The sequence below is a fragment of the Pygoscelis adeliae genome, unplaced genomic scaffold, assembly GCF_000699105.1.
Source record: "Pygoscelis adeliae isolate BGI_AS28 unplaced genomic scaffold, ASM69910v1 Scaffold154, whole genome shotgun sequence".
In the NCBI taxonomy this organism is placed as follows: domain Eukaryota; kingdom Metazoa; phylum Chordata; class Aves; order Sphenisciformes; family Spheniscidae; genus Pygoscelis; species Pygoscelis adeliae.
The window spans coordinates 5887182-5913597 of NW_008825113.1; the positions used below are offsets into that span (position 1 = coordinate 5887182).

Below are 26416 nucleotides of genomic sequence, written 5' to 3' on the forward strand. Positions count from 1 at the left end.
AGCCCTTTGCTGGCAGTCGATACAGCACAATGTTGTGTTTCTCACCACAGGAATGCTTTGCATGTTCAATGTGGAATCCCATCAAATCAGCATAATTACTCCCTTCAGCTCTAATTTAGAAGACCTAAACATGGGTCTTCTGACTGCTTTTTCATGTTGCTAACATTTTAAACAAAGCAACTCCCTCGAGATAAGGTCAAATTTGTACTTCTAGAAGTTTTATGGTATAATTTTACTGGAAAGGTATGTTAGGTGAGATTTGCAGAACGGCACTTGCCACCATACCTGTTTTGGTCAGAGGAACAACAAGGTGTGGTCCCTGCTGCCGTCAGGGATGGCAACCCTCATGTGTCAGCAACCCTCATGCTAACGTGGTCCTACTGCACCGTGACTCTACTGAGCTGGTTCGCTTCACCGGCGAGGCGGGTGGCTGTACAGCGGTTTGAGAATAAACCAAAGCTGCTGGTACGGCTGCGTTATTGGACTGGTCTAACGGTGCTCCCAAATTGGCAGAGCATCCCTTTATCCAGCCACAGTCCAGGTAAGGCTCATACACGGATGCCTCAGGCTGCACACATCAGTGTGCGTTGTGCCTCCTGACTCCCGACTCATGCGCCCCTGCCACAGGGGCTTGCTCACGGTCCAACACATTAGTTTTCGGCTTTCTCAACTTACCCTGGACCTCCAGGGTAGGTGTCTGATAGCACCCAGCGTGAGAGGTCCCTTAGCATATCAGTGTACCCAGCCCCCTCGGGGCGCACAGGCAAAAGGACGTCTCTTGGCTGCATCTCCAGGGGTGGCAAGTGGGAACAGTGGCGTTCAGAGAAGATGGCACAGCCTCTGGGCATGCACAGCAGAAAGTCTTTAAGCAGTGGGATGCAGACTGTGTAGTTTGTTCCCTTGCGCTTACATGCCTGAATTCCACCTAAGCTTTATCTAATGTGCCCAAATGCTCCTTTTGACCTTGCCTTTGGGCTACTAAGTCTATGGAGACCCCTAACTTCCCCCTTGTTTCCTCTGCTGCCCACAACCAGCCAAGGTAGTGATTTGAATTCAAGGTCAAGAGGCTAAATGAGTACTAGAGGCCTGAGCCTACAGCTGTGCAGCAAAGGCACTGTGCCCCAAGCTGCTGCCTACAGTCCACCTTGGCTGTCAGAGGGGACCAAATGAAATCCCGTAATGAATATTTTCCCATCCCCACAAGTGAGTTTCCATGGGAAACCATGAGATGAGGGGAGGGGATGGAGCTGATGGGTGCTTCAGCATCACTCCCACATGGGGGGACAACACAGCTCCGATGTCCAGGATGTGGGAAGTGCAGGGCACACACCAATAGCGTGCTGGTCCCAGGCTCCTGTAGTTAAGGCTTCCCCCCTCTCCCCTCATCCCTGTGGTGTCAGGAAAGGAAAAGGGTGAATAGTTGGCAGTTCCAGGCCTTTGCGGAGCCACGGGGCAGAAATCCTTCCTGCAAAGGCTCAGGGACTGCATATGTGGAACAGCTGTGCTGACAGCTACCAAGCTCAGTTTGAGAATTTCCCTCTCACCTCTCAAACATTCATGGAAAGCCTGTACAGTGCTTCTGCAGATACCTACACTGCATTTGCTTGTGTACAACGATAGCAAAATGGTCGTTCTCTAAGATGCAGGAAAGCTTCCCGAGGCTATCCTCCAGGCCAATCTAAACAGAACAAAAAGAGACATTTTATGTTTCACTTTACATTTAAAGAACAGTGGTGCAGAACCTGACTCCTGCCTCTGACTGTAGCCGTGAGTGGGCAGGGTGGCACCCAGCTGGATCAGGATCAGGTGCACCTGACCCACCCGCACCCTTCTGGGGAGATGGGAGGGGATGCAGGCAACCTGCAAACCTGGCTTTGCGCTAGCTGGAATACAGCGCTGTCTCCCCCGGCCCAAAGGGCCTCCATGGGCCAGCATGAGGTGATGGCTCCAGCTCCCCTAAAACACCATCCATTTACCTCACTCCATCTCTGGACCATTGATGGCCATCCGGCCCAGGCATCCCTCCCCTGCACACCCACAGGACCTGCCCTGTGTCCCGTCAGAGCCCATGCCTGTTGCCCCAGCTGAGCCCTGGCAATGGCTGGGTTCTGATTTCAGAGGGTGCTGATCCCCCAGCCGGACGAAATCCTCTGACAATGTACGATTGGGGGTGGACATTCACGTACTTTGCTCCTTGCGTGAAAGCTCCCATGTCTGAACCCCACAGGCTCAGCAGCATTTTTGCAGGTGCCTGTCCTTACTCTCATACCCATGTTGTCTCCACTGCCCTCCCCACCTCTCTCTACCTTCACCTCTCTGTCTTTTCATTGACCTTTTCTCCCAGCTCCTCTCACACCTCAGGGCGGTGGTGCACCCCTCCCCATCCCTGGACAGCGGTTGACACCAGCCACACCCTTAGCGGTACCTTTGAGAACTGGTCGTAGATGACCTTCGTAACGGGGTCTGAGAACTGTGCGTTTCCAGCCAGCACCGAGGTGAGGGTGTTGCTGAGGGTCACCATTCCCAAAATAAGTCTGTAAGGGAACAGGGAGTTTTCCAAAAGGTCAGACCTGAGGTAGGGCACACGTTTCATGTAGGGGCTGAACTGCTCCCCTTGAAGTCAGTGGCTAAATTGCTGCTGCTGGCAGTGGGAGGCACCAGCTTTCTCCTCATCTGAGCAGGACAAGAAGATCCTTGTCCTCACCAAGCTGTTGGTTTAACAGTAAAGTTTGCTGTTGCAGTCCAGCAGCTGGGAGAAGAAAATCTTATGGGCTCTCCAGCTGCCTGTTTCTGTGGGTTTCCCACCCAGCCCTCACCTCTTCTCTGGCCTCCCCTTGGCCTGTGCACTGATCCAGTCTCTCCTGAGTGTGGTGGGCACTGGATTTGGCTTTGACTTTAACTAGCTCATATACAGGGAGTTTTCCTGACAAATCTTCATGAACAGGCAGATGATATTTTAAAAATATGCATCACAGAATCTAACACAAGAGCCCCGTCACTGGAGCAGTAAATGGGACTTTCTCTTTAGCTTCATCATGGCTGCTTTTCCTTTGTGAATGGCTGTCTCTGTAACAAGTAAAAATAGTTACCCTGATTCAGCAACAACAGGAGCTTGGTCGTATCCCTTCTCCTGGAGGATCTCAATTGCCTTTTGACAGCTGACTTCTGGGAGGAGAATGAGAGGGGCTGAGAGATTCAGTTTCTGCACCTTGATGTTCCACCACCTGTTGAAAGACAAATGGCAGCACCAAGCTGTTACTCTCTGCTGCACGGCTGTGCGCCTTGCTCAGGGAGGCAAGGCCAGTAGAGATGAGACCAACCACACAGAGATATTCTGCCTGCTTGCAAACTCACCCCACTCCTATACCCAAAGCAGTAACGCTACAAGTCCACCATGGCCAGGTCTTGTTGAAGCCAAACTTTCCTTATGCCCAGTGTTCACACAACTCCAGAGGCAGGGCTGAGGCCAGCAGTCAGCAAGGTGCTGAGCTGTCCCGAATCCAAGGAAGCTACTGAGGGCTTCACTTCAAGCTCATGAGTGGAGGCCTACCAGTTTTGCTTCTTTGGTTTGTATCCTTGGTCCTCAAAATGCAGTGTTTGCAGCTCCTTCAGGAGAGAGCCTGGCAGAGATGCTCGTGTGACTTACGAGGGACAAACTACGCTTTTTTGCTGGGGACCACAGGCAACTCCCAACTCATCTCAGCCCTTCGTCCTTGTAGAAAAGGCAGGGCAATGCTAGAGGTTGGAAGGGCCCAAGAGCAGTTCTAACCAGGCATGAGTGGCCTTGGAAATGTATTAAGTTTTTAGGAAATATTTTGCAATAACCTTTGGTAATAGTAATCCAAAGGAGCAGGTGACACCAATAATACCTGCTGTCTTTAAAGTGAGACTAGGCACTTTCTAAACAGCCAGCATTTGCCCAGCCACATGTCAGCTGGCACCAGCAGTTTGTCTGTGATTCCCTAAAAAACTTTCCCCATGGTGTGCAAAAGAGAGCTGAGTTGGTCATCTTTTCTGGCCCGCAGCTCTGGAAAGTGAAAATTTACTGTTCCCTGCCTGAAAAGACCTCCAGAGCTTTTTGAAAGGGTGCTTGCTATGGGAGGGACCCACCTCCCTGCCGGCCCAATGTTCCTTTGGACATCAGCAGTGGAGTAGAGAGAAGAGGTTTTGAGTGGAGCTAGATGTTTACCTCAGCTGTTCTGCTTGGCAGGGTTTAGATGACTCGGACAATGACTGCCACGTGGGAGGGGATCGGCAACTTCTAGACAGAAATGGCTCCTTTATAGACTTTGATTGAAGAACTGGGATATGTAACCACTCAAAAGAGAGGAGCTGACATTACAGCCTCCCCAGAGGGATCCGGACTTAACTGCTTTTTTTCTACATACGAAAAGATAATACTTTCCTTTGAAGATAATAATTCCCAGACTCAGAAAGCTGATTCCCTTAGCACCGTTTATACTGGCGGAAGTTGTCTTACCAAGGCTTGTGCTCCTGGACGTCATTTAGGAAACCGTTTTTTATCATCCACTTATCATTCAAAAATTTGGACCTAGGAATCATCAACAAAGAGCGAGTCTGTGAGCCTTCCAGAAGAAGTCGTGCTTTGTTTCATGCACTAGACCACAGCACTGCCCCGGGGCTCCCATGATTTTTGCAGCTGGCTGCTCTTAGCCCCTTTTAAGGTCAACGGGAGCTGCGGGTGCTCAGTAACTCTTAGAAGCATGCCAGCTATTTGCCTTCCTAACTTTAGGCATGCAAGTTCAAAAACTGTGGCTTGACTGAATCCTGCTCCGTGCAGTAAGTCAGTGACAAGAGGAAATAAAACCCAAGTGTCCCAACACCCAGTCCCTGGTGCTTGCCACTGTAGTACGCTATTTCTCTCTGTTGCTTATTTATTTTTTTTCCTGTGAGCTGCTCGAGGGAGACTCCCAGCTCTGGGCTCACTCTGAGTGCCATGCTATCAGACTTATTGGCGTTGGCTCTCCAGCAACCCACACCACCTGGGCTCAGCAGTGCTACGCTCATGTCACCGAAGGGCCCCATGGCCCCAGCCTGGGCCATATGCAGAGAGGGTGGGGAGGAGGCTATGGCAGCTCACACCCCGCTACCGGAAAGCAGGCGAGGAAGCGAGAAACTCACATGTAGTTCCTGACGGAGTCGGGCAGGATGACGACGCAGCGCTGACCTTCCTTCAGGTCCTTGGCAGCCCGCACGGCGACAGACATGGCACTGCCCGAGCTGCCACCTGGATGGGTACCAAGAAGAGAGAGACAAGTGTTGGGGCTGCCCGGGGTGTAGGGCCACAGTCCTGGTGCGCGGGGCACAGTGCTGCCCTGTCTAATGCTACCGGGGCACTGAGACCAAGCAGTAGCAGAGGTGGCGCCTCATACACCAGGGCAGCTCAAGACACTGGGAGTGGGAGGACAATCGGCCCCAGTAGGTTTTAGGGTCAGGAAGAGGTATGGACTGAAGGGATGTGTTCATATGGTGGCTCTTGACAATGGGCTTATGAGGCAACACAAAAGTCACCTTATGAACTTCATGAACCACTTCTTGTGATAACTCTGAGGGCAGACCAAGGGCTCAAAGGTTCAATACGGGGCCATTCATACCACTGCTGCCCACGCCGCATCCTTCCTTTGGGTGAGGAGAAGACCATGGCAAATCTAGACCCTCTGGTTGACATATTTGGCAATCAAAGATTGGCTTTAAATGCATTGTAAAGACTGAAAAAACCATAAACATTACATTCATGCTTGGAATACCAGGCCAACGTGATGGGAAGGCTTAAACGCTCCCTGTGTCTGTGTGCACGCATGTGGTTTGCTGCACGTACGGAAAGCAGGTCCCTGCTTTACAGAGGCAATTCTTCCACCGGTAGTTCGAGTACTGGAAGTCAAACACATTCCACTATCTGTGTGCCAATTACACACTGCATTCAAGGCAGCACGTATTTTACAGGAGGTTAATTAGCACTGGGTCACATTTTTCAAACAAATGAGGAAAGACCCTGAAAAATGCAGTTCAGGGAACATGAAGCTATTCGCAAATTATAGTTGAGTTCAGCAAGTGGTTTCTGTTGAAACACAGTGACTCTGTGCCTGCTAGGCTAAATCAACATTTAAGCGTTTCATTACAAATGGCCTGATCTTTTTCAAAACTCCCTGGATGTGAGCCTACATATTGTCTGGTCCTGAACGCAAACCTATAGCTTATCTGCTCGGTGGCAGGGAAGGCTGAAAAACTCTGCTGCTGTGTAGAGGCTGTTAGGGTACAGGCAGGGTTTGTCTGAGGGCACCTGTTCATTTTGGAAAGCCGGCGGGATCACTTACAGCTTGTTGGCACAGGGAGAAATACTCAGTAAGAACATCTTACACTTTCTTTACTTTCAAACTTTCCAGGTCCAAAGCTGGCATCTCTAGTGTGGCAACCGTTCAACGACAGAGAGTACAGCCTTGCAGAGTTGTTAGCAGAACGACAGTTTTAGCCCACCTGTCCTGCCCCGTGTCTCATTAATCTTCTCTTCATCTCGTGTAACACTACACCGCACAGAGTTAGGCCTGAAGATCCAGTTCCATGTGCAAAAGTGCTCCAGTAAGAGGAGAGTTATTGCTTCTATAATTATTGTGGCCGATAAGTCAGATGCCAGACCACGGACTCACTGCCACGCCTCTGAAGTCTACAGCGACCTACACACCAGCTCAGGGTTCGGTCATTCAGCCCTGTTAACCTAGCAGACACAAAATGCAGAGAGCACCTACCCCAAAGCATTTTGGTCCCAAAAGGATGAGGTTCAAAAAGTTTGTTAAGAGAAGCAACTGTTGTCATTGGTGCTTACCGCACAATAATCCCTCCTCTCTAATCAGCCTGCGAGACATGAGGAACGAGTCTCTGTCGTTGCATTTATACCACTGATCAACCACCTGAAATGAAAAGAAAGAAGGTTGGTTTCTGGAAGTGTTATTTCAGGCTGTCCCGAGCCTGTGAGGCATGCCATGGTGCTGATGCCTACAACATCTGGCAGCTTTGAGCTGCTTTCCACACTTGTTGAAAACAAACGCATTTGTCAGGGCATCCTCGGTCCGGAGGGTGTGTCCTTGCTTGCAGGCACCTGCTCTAGCCTTTCCAGCCAGCACCCTTTCCTTGGAGAGTTAGGGATGTCTGAGAGGTCCAGAGTCAGGATGTGGTGTTCATGATGTCCTGGGCTAGGCTACATTAATGGTCAAGATTTTACCAGGCAAAATCAGATCCAACTACAAAAAGAGTTTTGGGTTACTACAGGTCAAAACTCTAAAGCCATGTGCAGACAGCAGAGATGTAGTTACCACAACACCTGAAAACAGAAAGAATCTGGGGTCGAAGGCTGTGGGGGACCTTTCTAAGAATGAGGCTGGGGGAGCACAGGCAGCTTGAGTTAGGGCTTTAAAGCTCTATGCCTGGTGGCAAGTGATACACAAAGAAGCAACTTGACAAGAAGCTGCATGAGGTTCAGGATCTGTTGTTTTACATAGCCTGGATCTTGTCTTCCAGCCCATAAATGGTGCAGGTTTTCTGCTGTGTGCGTGCGGTGCCTATGACAGCGCTCAGGAAATGCTAGCGTGACGAAGAGCAGCCTCAGCACTGACCTCTTCTGTGTGATCGTAGTACAAGAGGCACGCTCTGAACGTTGGTGAGGCTGAGCTGGGGTGGCTGCTACTGTGGAATATTCCTTGTTTGCCCCTGTATTTTGGTTCTCCTTGTAGGTCAGTTATAATCAGATTTACTCAGAGAGATGCTTTAGTGCTGGGGTCCCAATCCCCCCACAACAGCTTGTTCTGCGCTGGGAAGGTACACAAGTAGCCTTAGGGTTGGGCCACAGACCGGTGCCAGAGCAGGCTACCTCTGCACTTGGGAGCAGGCTGGATGCAAAGCCAAAGTCAGATAGAGGCCTCTCATCACATGGCTACTTACTGATCTGTCAAGGACAGTAGGGATAAAGTCATGCCCAATGCCCTCCACTTCGATAGTTGTGGTGTTCGTCCTGTTCATCTCACTGGGCAGAGCGACGATGGAGCCGTCGGGATCTACGCCAATGATCTTTGAGGGAAGGAAGTTTTGTTAAACCATAAAGGGAGTTCAGAAATAGTCAAAGGAAAAATTACCCACGCCTTTATCAACAACATTTTCCTTCCCATGATATTCATTAATATTCCTATCTACCAGCAGCATGGAGAGCTTCCAGGATAAAAGGGTACTGTTTCCCACTGGCTTTTTAAATAGATCCCCGACAGTGTTCAGCTGCTGCAGAAGTGACTGGTGGTTTAAAATGTTATCACTCTCAAGGTGTTTGTCATCACCCCTTTGGCAGAGCTTGCTACTTCCAAAGCTCAACCCTCAGGATAGTGTGAGTGCTCCTTAATCTGTTCCAGTGCAAAGCCAGCCAGCTAGCTCAAATCTGTGGAAACCCGTGGCTACAGACATCCTTTCTGGATCTAGTGCTGGCTGACAGTGGCACCTCCCTGGTTGCTTATAGCTTTATATCTGGGCTGAGGTTGCCTCCCTCAGCACTCAGCTTAAGAAGGGATGGTGACACTGCTCCACACGCAGCTTCAAGCAGTCAGCGACATTGTCTCATGCCCGGGTCCCCCAGTGGCTGGGTCCACACCATCTCAATTTGCCTCTGGTGGATCAGGGATCACTCACACGCCGGCTACGCCGGGGAGGCAGTAACCATCAAGCCTCCAGTCTGCCTTGAATCACAGGCTCTGCAGAATGGGCATCTATGACTGGTGTCAACCATACATCACGGAGGCTTTTGCAATGGCACATGAGAAGCACTTGCACAGTCTGCCCCCGGCCCCCTCCACCCCCACAGAGCTGCCAGAGCAGAAACTTTCAGCAGGCAGGTTAACCAGGAGCAGGAGCAGTAATGCTGTCAGCTGGCCTGGCCACTTCTGTGGGGGACATCTGACAGTGTCCTGCAAACGGCAGGGCACTGGGCAGGGTAGGATTAGTAATGGGGCTGTGGAGCCTTTGACTTCTAAGGCACTCAGATGGATCTAGGTCAAGCTTCCAACAAAAGCCAAGTTTGTTGTGAAAAAACAAATAGGTAGAGACAACAACTGCTAGCTCAGGTGAGCCGTGGGGTTAGGCTTGATCAAAAGCACAAGCAGGAAAACCCAGGGGGGGCCGTGACTCCCAGTGGGCAGCCCTGCCTCCCAGCTTACCTTGCACTCTGGGCACTTCTCCTTCAGCTTCCTGGCGACGCCAGTGACAGTGCCTCCTGTGCCAGACCCAATCACCACCATGTGGACCTTGCCTGCAGGTCAGGGAAAAGAGAGGCTTGCAGGGACTCAGCATGTTCTCCAGCACGGTCTCCCCTTTATTCAGGGACCTGTGCAGATGCAGAGCCTGTGTCCCTCAGCTGCTAGAACCCCGTGTGTGGAAAGGATAGGCAGAGGTCATGCTAGCGGCCAAAGCGTGGTCCTGTGGAGAAGCTCAGATGAGCTTGCAGATCTGAGCACAACTGATCCTGCCTCAGCACAGGGGGCTGAAGGTGATCTCCAGACCTCCAGATCTCCCAGTGGTCTCCATGATTTCTGCGTCTCTGGCATCTACTGGCTTAAGGGGGAGGGAGGATCTCAGCGCTTCCAGTCCTTTCAAACTGCACCACATCAAAGCAAAGCACGCATGTGAATAGCAGCACATATCAATAACAGGCACAACTTTTCAGCTAGTGTGAGCATCCACAGTGGAGAGATGGCTACACCCGTGTCAGTCAGGTGTAGCCCCACTGGCATCAGTGAAATTATACCGATTTAGGACTGATACGAGCAGAATCAGAGTCAGGCCTTCAGAGCCTTATGCTGCAACTGCATTGGGGAAGGGGGACTTGTAATTCACTGCTGGCAGCCAGTAGGAACAAATATAAACGTTGTAGTAGAGGGAAGGCTGGGACTCTCCTGTTCCTGTTGCTACCCGACTGCTTTACTGTTATGATAACTGCTCTCCAGTTAAAACCCCTGAGTCCTGTTTGCATTTTGCAGTGCTCCCAGTACCTGCAATAAATTTCACTTCTATCTGCACAGACATGCACTGGGATAGTCCTTTATCCTCCCCCAGCCATCACATCAAATGCCATTAGTCTGTGAAGTTTCAGTCTATTTTGATTTGCAAATGAGTGTTCTGGATCAGACGCAGCCTGCCATGCCCTGATGGATTTATATTCCCCAGTGAGACCTCTTGGGCCACCTTCTATTCCCAGCTGACATGTCACAGAGATGTTGTAGCCACCAAGAGACAGGTTCTTCCTCCTTGGGTACAGCCTGAATTTGTTAAGCCTCTGGTCTCCTCCCTCAGGCTTTTGAAATGGGAGGCCATAGCAGGGAAGCCCTGCAGGCTCAGGTGTATCTCAAGTGGATTATGAGGAGTTGCTACACTCCACGTGTCAGTATTATTAAGGGTGCCTTCACCTACAGAGGCCCTTTTGGCCATTTCTAGACATTTAGGTCAATAAATGATGTAAAATAAGCCTCTCGGAGAGGGCTATAGCCCTCTGTACATCCTCAGAACATCGCAACAACAGCACAGATGGTACCTTCACACTGCTCCAGGATCTCCTCAGCTGTGGTGTCGTAATGAGCCAGGGGGTTGCTTGGATTTCGGTACTGTTTATTGCAACAGAGAACAGCATGAGTTACCGTGTGAAGCGTAGGTCAAATACCAAACCAGCAATAGCTCCTGGTGAACTTTACCCAAAGCATGCAAGTGCCCCCTCCTCTCCCTGGCGAGGGGTGGACTGCAACCTGGCCAGGCCAGGTCACAGGTATTCCTCCTGGTTGTCACTTTGGGACAGATTTCTAAGGACATTTGGGATTTGTCCACACTGGAAGATGAAATGTGCCCACAAATACTCACTCTCTGGCACTTGGTGCCCATTCGGTGTGGGGATGGTGCAGCTGTCCCATATGCTACTTTGCCAGGTTTTGTGGGATCTGGCAGTTTTGTTAAAGCTCTAGCTGCCAGAGGGAAGACAGCTCCTCAATATTTTAGCTGTTGCTTAGATAGAAGCATTTAAACCTTTTCTGTTGCCTTGAAAAAGTTGAAAACACAGCCCCACAATACTCCTAAAAAGCTCAGAAAACCAAACAAAAAATCCCTCCTCAAAAGCCATATTAGAAAACTTTTTTCAAGTATCATATATATATATGCAATTTTGAGAGCTGCTTTGTCATTTAGGGGCATTTGTGGTTGGCAGTGCGGCAAGTTAGGTGGCTAGGAACTGTGGGCCAGAGTAATTGCCCTACCTGTACAGAGGGATTTACCACAGGGGGTACACAGGTACAGCACTGAAATGTGTGCAGCCCCCATGTTGACACCTGAAGCAGTTCAGGCTGCTTCTGAAAAGCGTATTCAGACATTGAGCCCCCTGTTGCTTGAAGGGAAGGAGCTTCCTTGACTCTTCTGCACTACAGGGGCTCCCTACTCTCTATAGGGATGCCTTCCTGCAGCGGGGTCAGACCGGAGGGAGAAGTGCCCTACTGTACAAGACCCAGTGCTGCAGGAACCGCTGGCGTGAATCATCGGTGTTTGCCCTTTACAGCATGAGGCTTATTTCTGAGGCAGAACAGAGGCTGCTAGCCAGGCATACAAAGTGATTTTTTTCAGGTCAAAGTTAAATCTGAAGCAATTTGAGGAGTCTTTGAAGTGTGCAAGAAAACCCAGCCTCACCCACACCCAGGCTTTCGCAGAAGTATTACAGGTTTGGAAGTGTCCCTTATTTTCTTTCTGCCACCCTGTGCTTTACAGAGGAGCGATTAAGTTTCAAACACCATAAAACACTGACAAAGTCTGCCTCCATTGCCAGTTTGAGCGAAGCCCTCAAACACAGGCACACTTGGAGCACACGCTATAAACCGTGTCTGGAAAGAGGGTCAGCGGAGGAACGGCGTCTACCTGGTCCAGGATGTGAGAGTTTGGGATTTCACTTTTCAGCTTCCAGGCGACACGAATGTTAGACTCCGGGGCATCAAAGCGGGTGCACGGGGTCCTCACAATTTCAACACCCAGAGCCTTCAGAATATCGACCTTTGGGAGGGAAGAGAGTAGATGTAACGCAACTGATCCCATGTAGCGATGGTAATCTGAACCTGTGGGCTCATGGCAGCGTCAGATGCCAGAGGAGCTTTGCATGCGGGAGACATTTAGCATTTGGAGATACAATGTCCGATTCTCGGTTATACTATCTCTGACGCCCTCCTGGCACCCAGGGCCTCCTGCGTGAAGCTGGCACATGGATTCAAGCCTGGCCTCATGCCCTGCCCTGCTCAGAGGGCAGGCTGGGGACATGGCAGAGGTAGGTAACGCTGTGCTGCTCATTGGTGCCTGGAGAAAGGGGCAGAGGGAACCGGGGTAGGGAGCAACATCTCCTGTGTGCTGTGGTCTGAGCCCCTGCATGCAAGGAGGAGGTCGTAAAGCTGTCTTTGCCCCAAGTCCCTTCTCTCCCCTCACCAAGCACGGGAAAGGAACAACTACAAAGCAGCCCTAGGGTATTAATCCACTGGGAGATGCAGCTGTCGGGGGGAGAGGGGGTCAAAAGAGAAGGGTGCGTGAGTATTGGGGCACCTGGAGTGGAAGCCCATGGCAGCTGGAGGTGGCGTCTGATCCAGACTGAGCTTAAGTGAGATTTAGGTTGAAATGAAGGTGGCGCTTTGGAGAAGGGCTCAGTTTTGAGCCAAGTCAGGGTCCAGGTCTGGCTTTACTGGCATGAGTTCAGCTGAGCAGTTTGTGAGACTTTTGGTTCCCCAAGGCGGAGATTTCTGCCATCTCCGGGACGGCAGATCTCGTGCAAGTGACTTGACTTCCACCGTCTCAAGAAAGCAGCTCAGACAACCATAAGTGTCTCCAGGTTAAAGAAAACCATAGAGACACAGAGAGACCAAGTGACACATCAGATGTCAGAGGGGAAGTCAGCAGGACCACTAGCCAAGCCCCGGCACTTGCCTGCCTCTCCTCTGCTCCATCCAGCCCTTGCCCTCGCAGACAGCAGATATTGCTCCATTTCTCTGCAGCCATGTACCGTGTTTGGCTAACACATGACACCAGCTGCACCGCTGATGCTAGATAATCAGCCAGGCCATCACAGTGTGCTTTTTTTTCATCAAGAGGAAATCTTCTGAATAACTACAAAGCTATGTTTGTAGCTTTGTGTGTGCGGCAAGGCTCGTTACCCTTTAAAGGAGAGGGCACTCCATCTCTAGAAAGGGAGAGGCAGAGAGGGACAGGGAAGGAGATGTTCCCTGGCTGCTGGGTAATACCGTACAGAGCTCTGACCTTTTCCATGCTCATTTTCTCCGGCAAGACAATGATGCAGCGGTAACCTTTCACTGCAGCTACCAGTGCCAGCCCGATTCCTAGGTGGTGGGGAGGAAAGGGAATTGGTTGACAACAGCATTTGGCAAGGCCGACTGACATGCGTTGCTTCCTACGTTCCTCTCCCCCACCAGTGAACATAACCTGGAAATGTTCACCGACGAACTACAGGTGAGGGCATCCTCTACGAGCCTCTCGGGATGTTCCGGGAGCACCAGGGAGCGCGGGAGGATGTGCTAACGGGCAAGTTGAGCTGCAGTATCCCTCTTGCTCACAGGAGTCTATTAGCGTGGCACAGAGCAAATGGCGAGGTTGGGGAGCACTTTCTTCCCCTCACCGAGGCTCAGGCCTCTTCCTTTGTTTTCCAAAACACAGCAGAGAGGTGATTTTGCTTCAGAGAGCCTTTCCCTCCCCCTCAAACGCTCTCAGTTGGGGGACACACACACAAAGCTGCACATGTCACCCCGTGGCCAGCAGGCGAAGGGGACCTCTGCTCCAATTTCACCAGGGGTGATGGATGGAGCCAGCTGCTCCCCAGCTAGAGGAGGAAGGTGAGGCTGGAGCAGCGTGTCCCTGCGAGAGGCTGTAGGGAGCATGGTGCCACTCCGCCTGCCCCGGGTGGGCAGGGAGCCAGCACGAGCCACCTGGGGAACAGTGCTGGGGGTGCACAGGTCCCCTCGCCCCCGTGTCTGGGGGGTGTCCAGGAAAAGGGGGGCTGGCTCTGGGGAGCCTGCAGCGAACAGGCTGGTAAGGGGCAAAATTCCTAGAGACAAGCCCTGTTCTGCATGGCTAGTGAGGGGGAGGTGGTGGCGCTGCAGCAGCAGAGGGGAGCACAGTGAGGGACACGGCCTCAACTCTGTCCAGAGCGTGCCTCGACAGCCTCCGCTGTGCCTTTTTGCAGGAAAGTACACTATGCACACACACGTCCCTCACATGGTGGGGACACTGGTGCAGGCTGCAGCAAAGGGACATGGAAATTTACACTGATGGTCCTGTGCAGGCTGCAAAATAGGGGGAAGGCTCCTCTGTTTTCCCCCCTCATTTCATACCCCACCATAATCTAGTGCCTGAGCAGGATGACAGTGACAAGGAAAAAAAAAAAAAGATTCTTTCTCTTCCAGCCCATCAGGAAAACCCTCTCTGGGAACCTCTGAATATTCAAGAGCTTCCCAGCCTGAAAACGGCCGGGGTTGCCCTGGGCTCCTCCAGCTCCTGAGGCTGTTTACCTTGCTGTGAGGTAGCTGCCATGCATGCCTGCACAGGCATGGGACCCTCGCAGGCCCTCGGGAATTTCAGCAACAAGGCACCTCAGCACCCCGGGCTGCCTGCAGCCATCGGGAGGGGAACAGAGGGGAGGACGGAACCAGAGCCGCAGGGCCCCAAGCTGACCTTGTAACTGCAAGTGCAAGAGCTCTTCAAACCCCTGCCCCTCCTGCAGCCCCTCAGAGATGCCACCCTGCCCGGTACCCTGGCAGAGGTACCATCCCTGCCCTTCCCACCTGTGTTTCCTGAAGTGGGTTCAATCAGCGTGTCTCCTGGTTTTATAATCCCGGCGTTTTCTGCGTCTTCCACCATCCTCAGGCTGATGCGGTCCTTCACACTGCCCCCCGCGTTGAAGTACTCACATTTTGCCACTGGAAATGAAAAGGGAGGCTCCATCAGGGACAAGTTACAGCCGGGAGCAGCAGCTCTTTGCTCTCCCAGCCCTCTCTGCAGTCGTTTGAGGACACCCATTCCTCCCCTGCGGGACGGTCCTTTGCTCAGGAAGCACATCCACCATCTGCTTATAGGGTGCCACAGCTTGTCATGGGATTATCAATCAGCGTACCTGCCCATAGCCCATCTTCCCCCCACGTTTCGTCTACCTGCAGCACCCTGAAGGCAGCGAGCAGGCCTGGTAAGTCCAGGATGGGTTTAGAACTGGACATACAGTGATTGCTAGGTGGAAGGTCCCACACTAGTACGATACACCTTGCTGCCCTGCCTTGAGGACTCTTCTCTGTGCAAGGCACTGTCAGGGTTAACAACAAGATCTCACAGTCTTTCCCCGGGCATGGCAGTTGTTAATAGTATCTAAAAAGATGCCCTTCTGTAGGGATGATCTGTAGTCCTGAATGGGGTGCCATAAAGAAAAACAAACAATAGAAAGGGCACCTTGAAGTGTCAGCCAAAATTATGCTTTCTTCGCTGAACTACCAAAAAAACCAACTAACAGAGACTTTCCAAGGCACGCTCAAACTGCAAGGCACACCTCTGTTCCTAATCAGGCCCTCCACACTGCTAACGCTCAGGGCAGGACTCTTCCCACCAAGGTTTTGATGAGCGTCTACATCTGCACTGATGGTACTCTGCTCTGTTTTATGGACAACAGGGCAAAACGGGTACTTTCAGGGTGTCGTTCACTTCATCCTAGCAGAGACAGCTACTTCAGGCTGACAAATCAACCAGACACTTGAGCAGCCAAAGCAATGGGGCAAAAAAATCTTGTGCTCATCGTTACATTTTATAACGCAAAGTGCCAGAACTTCAGCTACTCAGAGATCCCTGGAGGCACAGAGATTACAAGGTAATCGTGTCCAATCGTAAATGCTTCTTTGATGTGGCAGTGCTGCAAGCTTTTGTATATTTGCTTGGTAAGAGGCTCTGTGCTGACCTACAGCTCAGAGAGGACCATGCAGCTGCTCTGCCTGTCCTACTCTCCTTCTCCTCCTGCACCAGGGGAGGGAGACACCATCCCAGCAAACAGAGTCTCCCCGGCTTCCCAGCTGCTGTTTGCACCAAACCCTTCTGCTCCAGTAAGGCACTTGCCCCAGCAAAACATCCTCCAAGGGACAGACTGCTTCAGAGGGGGACGAGACATTGCAGACCTGTCCTCCTGCCTCTGCCACCTCTGCTCCACAGTCCCCTACTGTCCCCTGAGGTCTCATTCTGGGAAGCGAGAGGTGGTGCAGCATGGAGGTTGCAAGGTTAGGGGCCCGAGGATCCCAGATCCTGAGAAGGGATCTGGTCGATGAGCACAGCACCCTCCATGTGGCCATGTGCCCGGTAGAGGCTGGCTTCTGGGTGGATTCCTGGCTGCCACATAGGACTGCAAGGTCCCGCTGTGCCCTTGTATTGAGTGGGAGCACTCATCAAGTCTCTCCTTCCTACCTAGCTACGTGACACTCATGAATCTTACTGTCTGAATCTTGCTGTCCTTCTGCCCAGTTTGGCTGAATTAATTAAATAGGGTTAAAAGTTATAGGAAAGGAGACTGGAAGTCCATATACACAGAGACAGTCTAATCATATCATCCTTATTTCTGTAGGGGACCCGGCTAAAACCAACTCTTACATGAGATACCACCAGCACTATGCTAACATCCCCTCGTGGGGAGGACTTGGGTCCTGCTGGAAAACCTGGCCCCACAGCCAGCGCCTTGGCCTGGCTTTTAGCACCAGGGCCTGGCACGCGTGTCGCTGACAAACCCAGCTGTCTGCAGCCCCTGCTGCTCTGCCCGGGGCTGCGTTTTGGGAAGGTCCCCAAGGGAAGATGTCGCTGCCCCCAGGATAGTGATGCAGCAGACGGCAGCAGCTGGCCCAGCTCCAGCTGACCTGGCAGAGATGATGCCACGGTAGAGCAGAGTCCCCCCTGCATGGGACCTCTGCCTGGCAGCCATTGGTGTGTGTCCCCCGCAGCCCAAACTGCTCCCTCTGCCCGGACAGGCTGCAGGAAGAGTCCCACCATGCCCTTCGCCCTGACCCAGCCACCACATTTCAGGAAGGCTCAGCCAGTCTCTCCTGTGCACACTACATGCTACCCCAGGTGCTGCAGCATCCCTGCCCATCGCCGTGATGTCATCCACCCATCCCCAGATTCAGCCCAGCTCTCCTCTGAGCTTATGCTGCAGTTATTTGGGAGGAGAGATGTCTCCACTACCGCTAGCCCCCTACTCATTGCAGCTTGAAACCATCCTGTTTGGTCTGACAAATGACTGTAGTGTAACCCAATAAGCGGGAGTACCCAACACGTGCCACATCTGGCCCTCCCCATCTGTGCTTGCTCTCCACAGAGCCTCTTCTGAAGTCCTCTCCAACACCTCCCCTCACCCTCACCTCGTGGCATGGAAAAACCTGGTGGAAAGGGGACACTCACAGAGCTCACACTTGAGCCCATAGGACTTCCCAATCTTGTTGACTCGGACCATTGGGGTGCAGCCAATTTTCTTCAGGATGTTGGGCAAGATCTTTGTTTCTTCTGGCCTGAAATAATGCAAAAAGAAAAAGAAATATGTCAAATCAAAGCAACAGTTATGCAACATGAACCAAGATAAAATCTGAGTGAGGTTTCAGCAACTTTAGCAAGGCCACCGAGAGACACTCCAAGAGAAAAGGTCCCCATTGACAATCAATGGCAACAGGAGCTAGTTATGGTTTTCCATCACTCTTACAATGAGTTACTAATTCTTTTACATAAAAAAGAAGGTAATTAATTTTCAGGGCTGTTTTGAAATGTCTTGTTCTGGAAGGCCCTAGGCCAAACACATAACTAAGGGAAGTGAGAAGAGCTGACAAGCCTTGGGATTTTACATAGTGGGTGAGAAAGCCAGAAGGCCAAGCACAAGGCTCCTCCTCTTTCCTCCGTCCTACCCAGCACCACCTCTGCTTTTCACATTTTCAGCTGTCTCTGGGCCAACTGTTGCTTGCCTGGCCAGGACTCCCAGACTTGCAAGGATGGCTCCAAGCCATCAGAAAGGCCCAAGCCACAGGGGACTCTGGAGATTTTTTTGCAAATGATTAAACTGAGCTCTTGGATCAGTGCAGCCCAGCCTCCCAGTTTTACTAGTCTCTGTCAGACTCCAGCAGAAGCCAAGAACCACGTCACAGCAGTTGCAACCAGAATGAAAAAGACTTGTTTGCCCAACACACAACCAAACGCATTTTGCCACGCAGCCAGGGAACTCGTGTCCTTGAACTTTTTAAAAGACGGAGGGAAAAGATTGACGAGGGCTGCGCTTATTGGGGCCACAAAAGTATTGCCCCTGGTTGATAGCCAGCACGTCTCTCTCTCTCTCTGAGTGGGGTGACAAAGCCCCGCTCCATCACTGTTCAGCTCTCCTTTGCACAGCTCTTGCCTATCATCCTTTGAACCTTGAACCCAAGTTATCCCTGTCTGCTATCGCAGCCGGGCAGATGGCTGTCTGCTGACAGAAAGTCCATATGGTGCAGGGATGACATGCTGATTTACTTAAAGACACACACCTCCCTCCAGGTTTTGCAAGCATGATAATAACACTTCTTGCTTTGCATCCTTACATCTAAAGCCCAGAAATGATGAAGTATTACATGTGTGCTGTTACCTCTCCCTCCATGCACATTACAACCTCTATTGAGTGCTGGTAAATGTGAGGCAATAACTCAATAAATGGACTTCCCCCACAGCTGCAGCCATTTTCCATCTGCTCTAAAAGCCACCAAAATGCTCAAGGATTTCAGTGGGGCTGAGCCATAGCACAAGGGGACTCCAGCTCCTTCAGGCAGTGTTTAACTAAAGCCTGGCTTTCAAGAGAGTGACCTGTGTATAACATTGTCTTGATACACGTCTAGATTTCAGGAAGTCAGCTCGAGAGAAGAAAGCAAGGCCGTTTATTTACCTTCAGCCAGTAATTGTGGTAAACAAGATGCTACTGTGCCCTTTGAACCCCAGCAAGGCGTGATGTGGCACGGCAAGGTGCCGTGCGGCTGCGGGGTCTGCACTGGTGGAGCCTGGCGAGGGGACAGGGAAGGCGAAGGCAACCTGCACTACCTTGCATGCTGGGGCAAGCCTTGCCGGGAGGGCAAAGGTGGGAACCAGAAACTGGACTGCTTTTTTGCATTGCCACCAGCTACCATCCCCTAAAAAGAATAGCCTTTCTCTCACCCTGGGGCAAATTTTCCGCAGTTCCTATCAAATTCCTTTCCTAATTGCTACCATATTTTACTACAAAAATAATATGAGCACAGTCAGCTTCCTTCACCAGCTGCGTGAGCCTGAAAGCAGCAGGTCTATGGATACAAGAATCTGTGGCAAATGCCTTTGATGCTCCTAAAGGATGTGGTGGGGATGCTCTGGTCCCACAGCTGCTGGTATCAGTTCAAGATCGCAGTGGACAAGGACGGTTTTTCTCCAAGATTTCTGCTTTTGCTCATGGCATGTTATTCCATAAGTTGTCCATGGGAAAAACAGTCCTGGCAAACCAAGTGATTCTTGCTGAGGTTATAGCGGGTCAGAACTGGCTCAAGGGATATCAGAACTCATCTACCTCTGTATCTTTGGAAAATTTTAAATAATTAATATTCTTAATTAAAATAACATCTTGTCTTCTCCCTCCCCCCCCCCATCCTCTGCTTCTACCCCCAAAACTCAATCAGGTTTCACAGGGGAATCTCAGGAAGTCCAAAGATTTTTGCTACATCGGCTGCCATCTGTGGTTTACCCAGAGCAGAGGAAACAAACTAACTCCCTCCGTGCACTTCTGCAAAGTAAAAGAAACCCTGTGACGTGTCCCAGTGTATTTTCTTCACTGCTATACAGTGGGTTATGTTCCAGTCCCTGCCCCAGTGATGCTGCATGGGCCTCCTCAGCCAGACCCCATCCCCAGTGAGGTGCCCGATGCCTGGGGCTGGGGCTGCCCCGGTGCATCCCTCGCCCCCCCCCCCTCTGCTGCCCACCTCCTGGCTGGGGGGTGGGATGGGCCCTGGCACTGGCCCCACCTTTCTGCTCCGTGGCACCTTGATGCTAATTTGCTAAAAACAAAGAATATTATCCTGTTCAGTGTGATAACTGAGAAAAAAAAAACATTTTGACTGAAAAGAGCTGATCCTGTCCTCGGGTGCTAGCTGCAGCGATTGAGCTGGGTGAGTGCCTGGATGCACGTTTGCTGGATCAGCTCTGAGGCTGTGGAGCCCACTCCTCCTTCACGGGCCAGACCTGGAGGCTGTTTTGGGCTTCACACATGCTCTGTGCTCTGGCTGTGTCCTGCCTGGCATAACGTACAAAGCTCTTCCAGACAGCTCCTGGCTGGCAGGCGTCCGCACAGAGCAGTGCCGCACCTCCCACGGGCTCTAGTTCCTCACACGCTGGAGCTGAATTCATGTTTTACATCTTTGGCACAGCAGGGATGTGTCTGCAGTTCCCCTGACATTTATAAGACAGCCTTATCTTTAATAGCTTGTCTGGGTCTGGTTTGCTGGGCCATTAAAGCACCTCTCGTCTAGCCTAGTCTGGGCACTTTGGCAGGCTTACCTCACCCTGGGAGGAAACCCGCTGCTGTGAGGACAAGAGCCACTCATAGCAATCACTTTGCCTTGCACTGCACTCTTGGGTCACTTACGCAGATTGGGAAATCTCTGCGTGGGCCATTTTCTACTTATTTAAAAGCCCAGGCCCTGGTAATCTGTTTTCATTAAGGTCTCTTAGCCATCGGTGAAGACTGTTTATGACTTAGAGATCTTCTTACAGACAGCCTTGGACTGTTTGAATGAACAAGGGCAGCCAAACTGCAGCCCTTCAACTGATGACCGCGTGGCTGTTACTGACTGTGCTGTACAACAGGATGGGTGCGACAGCTTTGGGGTGTATGCGTGCATTACACTACAGCCAGGAACGCCATTACTGCATCTCCTCGAGTGCCTAGCAGTTGGGAGTGCCTTCACTTCTGCTGTGCAGTACCAGACCTCACAGAGTCCACTTTGCAGAAGTGTACAAGTCCCTGGTTGAAATCTATCTCTGAAATATCTTCAGCTTAATTCTTCTAAAATGAGATGCCCTGAACTAACAGATGCTTTCAAATGTGTGCTGGAAAACACAGAGCTGAGTCTCGAGCCAGCCACATCTTTCTGCAAGATTAAAGGGAGTGAGAAAGTTCTTCCTGAGAGGAGATACTAGGTGGGTTTTGCCTTCCGGAAATAAACCATCATCAACATAACATATGGTCAAACTACTGACTTCTGGTCATGACCATCCTGGTGTAACAATAGTACTTCATCTTCAGAAAAAGATATTGATCTTCCTGCACACTGAAATAACCAGCAAGAAATAATTACTTACAAGGGCATACAGGAGTGTGGCGACTTGGTGGCAGGCGTTGCAGCTGTCCATGTGCACTTACTGGGCAAGTTGGGAAGAATCCACGTGCTGTCGGCTTTGCTTTCCTGACTTCCCACGCAACTGCCGTTCACGAGCAGGCACGTCTTGGTCAGCTCCTGTGTTGTGGAAATAGAGACCCACGGTCACCTGGGAGGAAAAGCGGGCAGGCAGGCACCCGGGCAATAATTGTTGAAGGCAAGGGATAACTTCCATGTTTGGGTATGAAAGCAGGGTGGCCAGCCTGCATGGGGCACCCCTACCACAGCATTTCAGAAACCCAGTTCTACAGATGCATCAAATTGCACTTTTTGGAGTGGTATACTAAACCGCATACGTACATGGTAAACCATCACTTGGCCACCGTTTGCAGTAAGTCTTCCCCTGCTCTAATGTACATTGAAGCATCTCCTCTACTAGAAAATTTGGTGCTCTGTATTTAATTATTTGGTCAAGAGCAGTATTTTTCACCCTAGCAGTGAAGAAACTGTAGATAAGTCTTTCCAGCAATAATCTGAGAACACTTGTATGGTGGTAGTGGCCTCACCTCTGCTCTGGCATCCGAGTATATTAAAAGTGAAAAGAGAGAATCAATAGAAGCATCAGGGAAGGGCAGCAAAGGTTCTCAGGGGTACAGAGCAAGTTCCACAGTAAAACAGCTTAAATAGAGGAGGATTCATCGAACTGGAAATGAGACTGGTGGCTGGTGGTGAGAGCAGGCTGTAAATCCTGGGAGGTCTGGAGAAGGTGACTGAGAAACACTTTTTTGTTTCTCAGCATCAAATAATAAGGCAAAATGAAATTATCAGGAACAACTATAGGAGCAGAGCAGGTAAAAGTGAAACGAGAAAAGGGTTAAACAAGTTTGCAAAGGTCAAGTTCATTAGTGGCTTTTAAACACACTGTCCCTAATGGTACCTGTGCTCTGTGAACATGGTAATTTGCTGTGCTGGTTTCTTTGTATTGCTGGTGCATATACAGAGAAAAGGAGGAGTCTAGTTTTATAGTTTATTCTCAGCATCTGCTACTGACCAATAGCAGAAACAAAGGTTACATGGAGCTTTGGTGTGACCCTCTCTGGTGCGACCCTCTGCAATTCATCAGCCACCCTTTTGTGCTAAGGAGGCCAGCTGCATAGATAAAAGACACATGATTTTGGTATTTGGAGGTTTCTTTTCTGGCTTGTTCACAGAACGAATTTGCCCTGATTCAGCCTTTGTTGAATAAAGGGACCTTGCGGCTCAGTAGGGTCATGGTTGGAGACTTGTGTCTTATTTCGATTGATGATGAAAGTTGGCGTTAACCTGCTTGTTGCAGCATAGCCTGCCCTATCTTCCCACACTACTGTGGTGGTGCATTTTGCAATTAGAGCAAGCGTAATGCTCTCGTTAACTTTACTACAGTAGAAATTCTCAAGGGCTTCCTTCTACATTTAGCTTCAGGTTGAGAACAAAGACGTCATTTTGAAATTTGATAGAACCAAAAGAGTGACACAAAGAAGAAATACATCATTTCTAAATGCAGAGGACTGCCTGCGGAAGGACCACGCCTGCTGCCACTGTGGAGGGCAGGGGATGTGGGAAATCCACTCTAGCTATGCCCTGGGGAGGGAATTCAGGCAGCTGACAGGAGGATGCTGGAGCCAACGTGTGCAGCACAGATAGCGGAGGCCGACAGGTCTGCGGAGCATCCCAGGCCATAAAGCTACCGCTCTGCCCCTCCTCGACACCCTGGCTGCCTGCAGTGCCTGCGAAACCCAGCTGACTCACAACGGCCAGGCAAGCAGCCAGCACGCTGTTGTGGCTGGGTCCTGATTATCTAATTAATTTGTGGCTCGACATGTGAGCCCAAGGGCAGCCTTAATTACCATTTCTGCCATCCTCCTTCTCTCTTGCTGCCTTCACCCACTTGGCAGGAGCTTCTCTGAAGCAGCACAGCGGGACTGCCTGAGGACAGCGCCGTGCTTTCCTGGTGATTTCCCCACTGGCCGGGAGGATGGGGCTGCTTTTCGCTCCCTGTGTGTTGGGCTGTCCCTGAAACACAGAAATACACCACACCTTTATTCTAGCCATAGCAGAGGGCTGAAACAGCCCGTGGCATGCAGCTGAGCTTTCTTCTCAACCAGAGGCACTGGGGCATCTCTGAAGATGGAGGTCAACAACCTTGTGTCACCGCCTGGCCCTGCGACTGAAGGTTGAAGCAGGATGGCAGACAGGGGACGCCGGGACGCCTCCATGTCAGGCACTGAGCCACCCTTTCTCCTCTGGAGACACCGACCCCAGCCCCACAAAGCAGCGAGAGACCACGAGGGTGCAGGGTGGTCACACCAAAACGGCTTGGACCCCACAGCCAACAAAAACTCTCCTGGCAAACTTTGCCTCCCGGCGCTCTTCCCCGCCACTGCCAAATCTGTTGCTTCTTGGGAGGGATTAAAGGAAAAAAAAAAAAAGTTCATTTCCTTGCAAGCCAGGATTTGTGTCGGCCTTGAGTGTATCTCCCCAAGTAAATCCTTGTTTACCTAATGAATTACCTGGGAAGGAGCAAAAGTCACTTGTGGGTAAAGAAGAGATAAGCAGCAGTGTATCAGAGGTAGTTATCATGCTTTCACAACTGAGGTCACCGGTTACCAACCAAAATGTTGGCAAACTAGATTTTACAAGTATTTTTTCTTTTCTTTTTTTTTCTGGCGATGCCCATCTCCACCGTTTTGCCATGGGGTGGAAAGAGAGGAGAGGCAGGGGGCTGATATTATTAGGTCTGCTTTTGCGGGTCTTTTCCCTCTTTGCTGGCGCGTGGCTCCCTGCCCCGGTGGGTGCTGGCCCCGAGGGATGCCTGCAGTGGCTGCAGGGCCCTGCACAAGCCCCTCTCCCCTCCAGCCCTGACTGCGTGTGGGCGCTGCCTGTGCCCCGTCTTTCCCCATGGGGCAGCTCGGCGGAGCTGCAGGAGCGACATTGAGCTGCGGGGGTTGCCGGAGAGGGCCCGGTGCTACCAGTCCCCCTCCAGGCCGGGGTTTGCACCCCCACTTTAGAGCAGCAGTCCCAGAGCCACTTTGTGTTTCAGCTGAGCATGTGGGGAGCAAACGCCACGCGTCCAGTTGCGGGGACAGCTGCCTGCCAAGCCCTGGGTGAACGCGACCGACCTCCCCGGGGGCTCAGGAGTGCCCTGACAGCCCTTGGGCACCCGCCTGGAAATGGCAGCATCCAAGCACCTCCCTCACCACCTCCAAGAAGTGCTACAGGCCCCAGCGTCGCCCCTGCCAGGAGCAGCCAACCCGGCCCTAAAGCCGTGCTGAGGTGGCTACTGCAGGAGGACTTCATGGGGGGAAGAGCATTGCTGGCTTTCCACCTTCTAAAATAAGGTTGCGTTCTGCTCATTGTGTTTGGTTCCCTTAACATCTGATATTAAAAAGTGGCAAGAATGGGGTTTTCTTTTGTTTGCTCACCCAAAGTAGATACAGACGTATTTTCTAGATGCCCAGAGAACAAAGAAACAAGACCTGGCCCTTGACTAGGTCAACATCTACATTCCTCTCTGCTGGAGGATTTCTCATGTGTCTCCTCAAGGGTTGGTTAATTCCTGGCGTGGTGCTGCAGGACTGCACAGATGTCCTTCCAGTTACAAATCACTCTAAAATCTCTGCATTGCTGTGCCCAGGGTCTGGATTCATATTTAAATTATGATTAGATATGTCTAAAACCACTGTGGTTCTGAAGGTAACCTTGAAAATTGCCTGAAGTGTAGGAACCCCAATACCATCTACGCAAGACAGCAGATGACCTGAAATGGTACCAAAGGATGGGAAGAATATGACCTTCCGGTATCATTTGGAGGCCTTGACACAACACCAGCAAGCTGCTCCCCCACTGACGGTCTCAGCAGTCACATCCCATGAACATGCAGGCTGGGTGGGAAGCGTGGGCAGAAAGGGGCATGGGGCCACTGTGGACAGTCTTGACTGCGGCCAAGGATGGCTGAGAGAAGCAATGTCCAGGGCAAATATCTCCCCACACTGCCTCCAGTGCAGTTTGTCACCTTACATCACAAAGCAAAGATACGTCCTCTCTTGATGATCAAAACTCTTACCTATGTCCCAATACTCCTCCTAACCCCTGCCTGAAGCTTCAGCTATCATCTGATCAGCCGTCAAATACATCTGACCCATTGTAGGTGTCCTGCAGCGGCCCTGTTCCTCTCTTCTAAATAGAGAAGCTTGAGACGGCATGAGACTGGACAAAGGATAAATGGAAATATCCACTGGAGCTGGGAGGCAAGCCAAGAGACCGGGCATGCTAACATGCAATTCTGCAGCTGCTGCCACTTACTGAAAATATATGACAAAGAGCATAGGCTAATGTTTATAGAGTACTTTCCAGATAGGAGATTGCAATTATTAGGTTATCAGACTGCATTGATAACTTCAAAAGGAAGAAAATCAAGATACTCATTAAGTAGACTGAGGGAAAATAAGATGAACTCAGCAGGATAGAGAGAGTTACAAGCAAACTTGCCCCATTCAAAGTAAAATATAATTTTCTTGCTTTATTTTAAAGAAATGGTATTGCTGTCACTGAGCAAGACAAACGCAATGTCAGTTTAACAGAATCATGGAGCGACCCAGGCTGGAAGGGACCTCGGGAGGTCCCCAGTCCAGCCTCCTGCTCAAAGCTGGGTCAGCACTAAGTTCAGCCCAGGTTGCTCAAGGCTTTGTCCTCTTGGGTCTTGAAAACCTCCAAGGATGGAGACGGCACAAGCTCTCCAGACAACCCGCTCCACCGCCCGACTGACCTTGTAGCGTAAAGCCAGAACCTCCCTGGTTTTCAGATTTATTCAGATCTTGCTGAAAGCGCAGACACTCCCCGGATCAGAGTCACCCTTTGAACAGGCTGAGAAGCAGAGGCTACCAGATTCCTCCTCTTTTCAAGCCTCTCCACGACAACAAAGTTACCTGGTTAGTAGGCAT

The 26416-nt window shown here is 51.0% G+C and overlaps 1 protein-coding gene across 1 annotated transcript in view; it reads right to left on the reverse strand.

Annotated features, from left to right (window-relative positions):
- The window catches only part of LOC103920345 (cystathionine beta-synthase-like), a 27475-nt gene extending 1059 nt beyond the window's left edge, over positions 1–26416 (reverse strand). Inside the window, exons 1-15 of the mRNA XM_009328048.1 lie at positions 26402–26416; positions 21421–21575; positions 17488–17594; positions 14853–14987; positions 13315–13394; positions 11938–12069; positions 10580–10649; positions 9210–9301; positions 7954–8079; positions 6842–6926; positions 5143–5248; positions 4481–4552; positions 3090–3224; positions 2426–2534; positions 1594–1678 (exon numbers count right to left, since the gene is read on the reverse strand). Coding sequence (XP_009326323.1) covers positions 1594–1678; positions 2426–2534; positions 3090–3224; positions 4481–4552; positions 5143–5248; positions 6842–6926; positions 7954–8079; positions 9210–9301; positions 10580–10649; positions 11938–12069; positions 13315–13394; positions 14853–14987; positions 17488–17594; positions 21421–21575; positions 26402–26416 — 1504 coding nt within the window. The remainder of the gene's footprint in view (positions 1–1593; positions 1679–2425; positions 2535–3089; positions 3225–4480; positions 4553–5142; positions 5249–6841; positions 6927–7953; positions 8080–9209; positions 9302–10579; positions 10650–11937; positions 12070–13314; positions 13395–14852; positions 14988–17487; positions 17595–21420; positions 21576–26401) is intronic.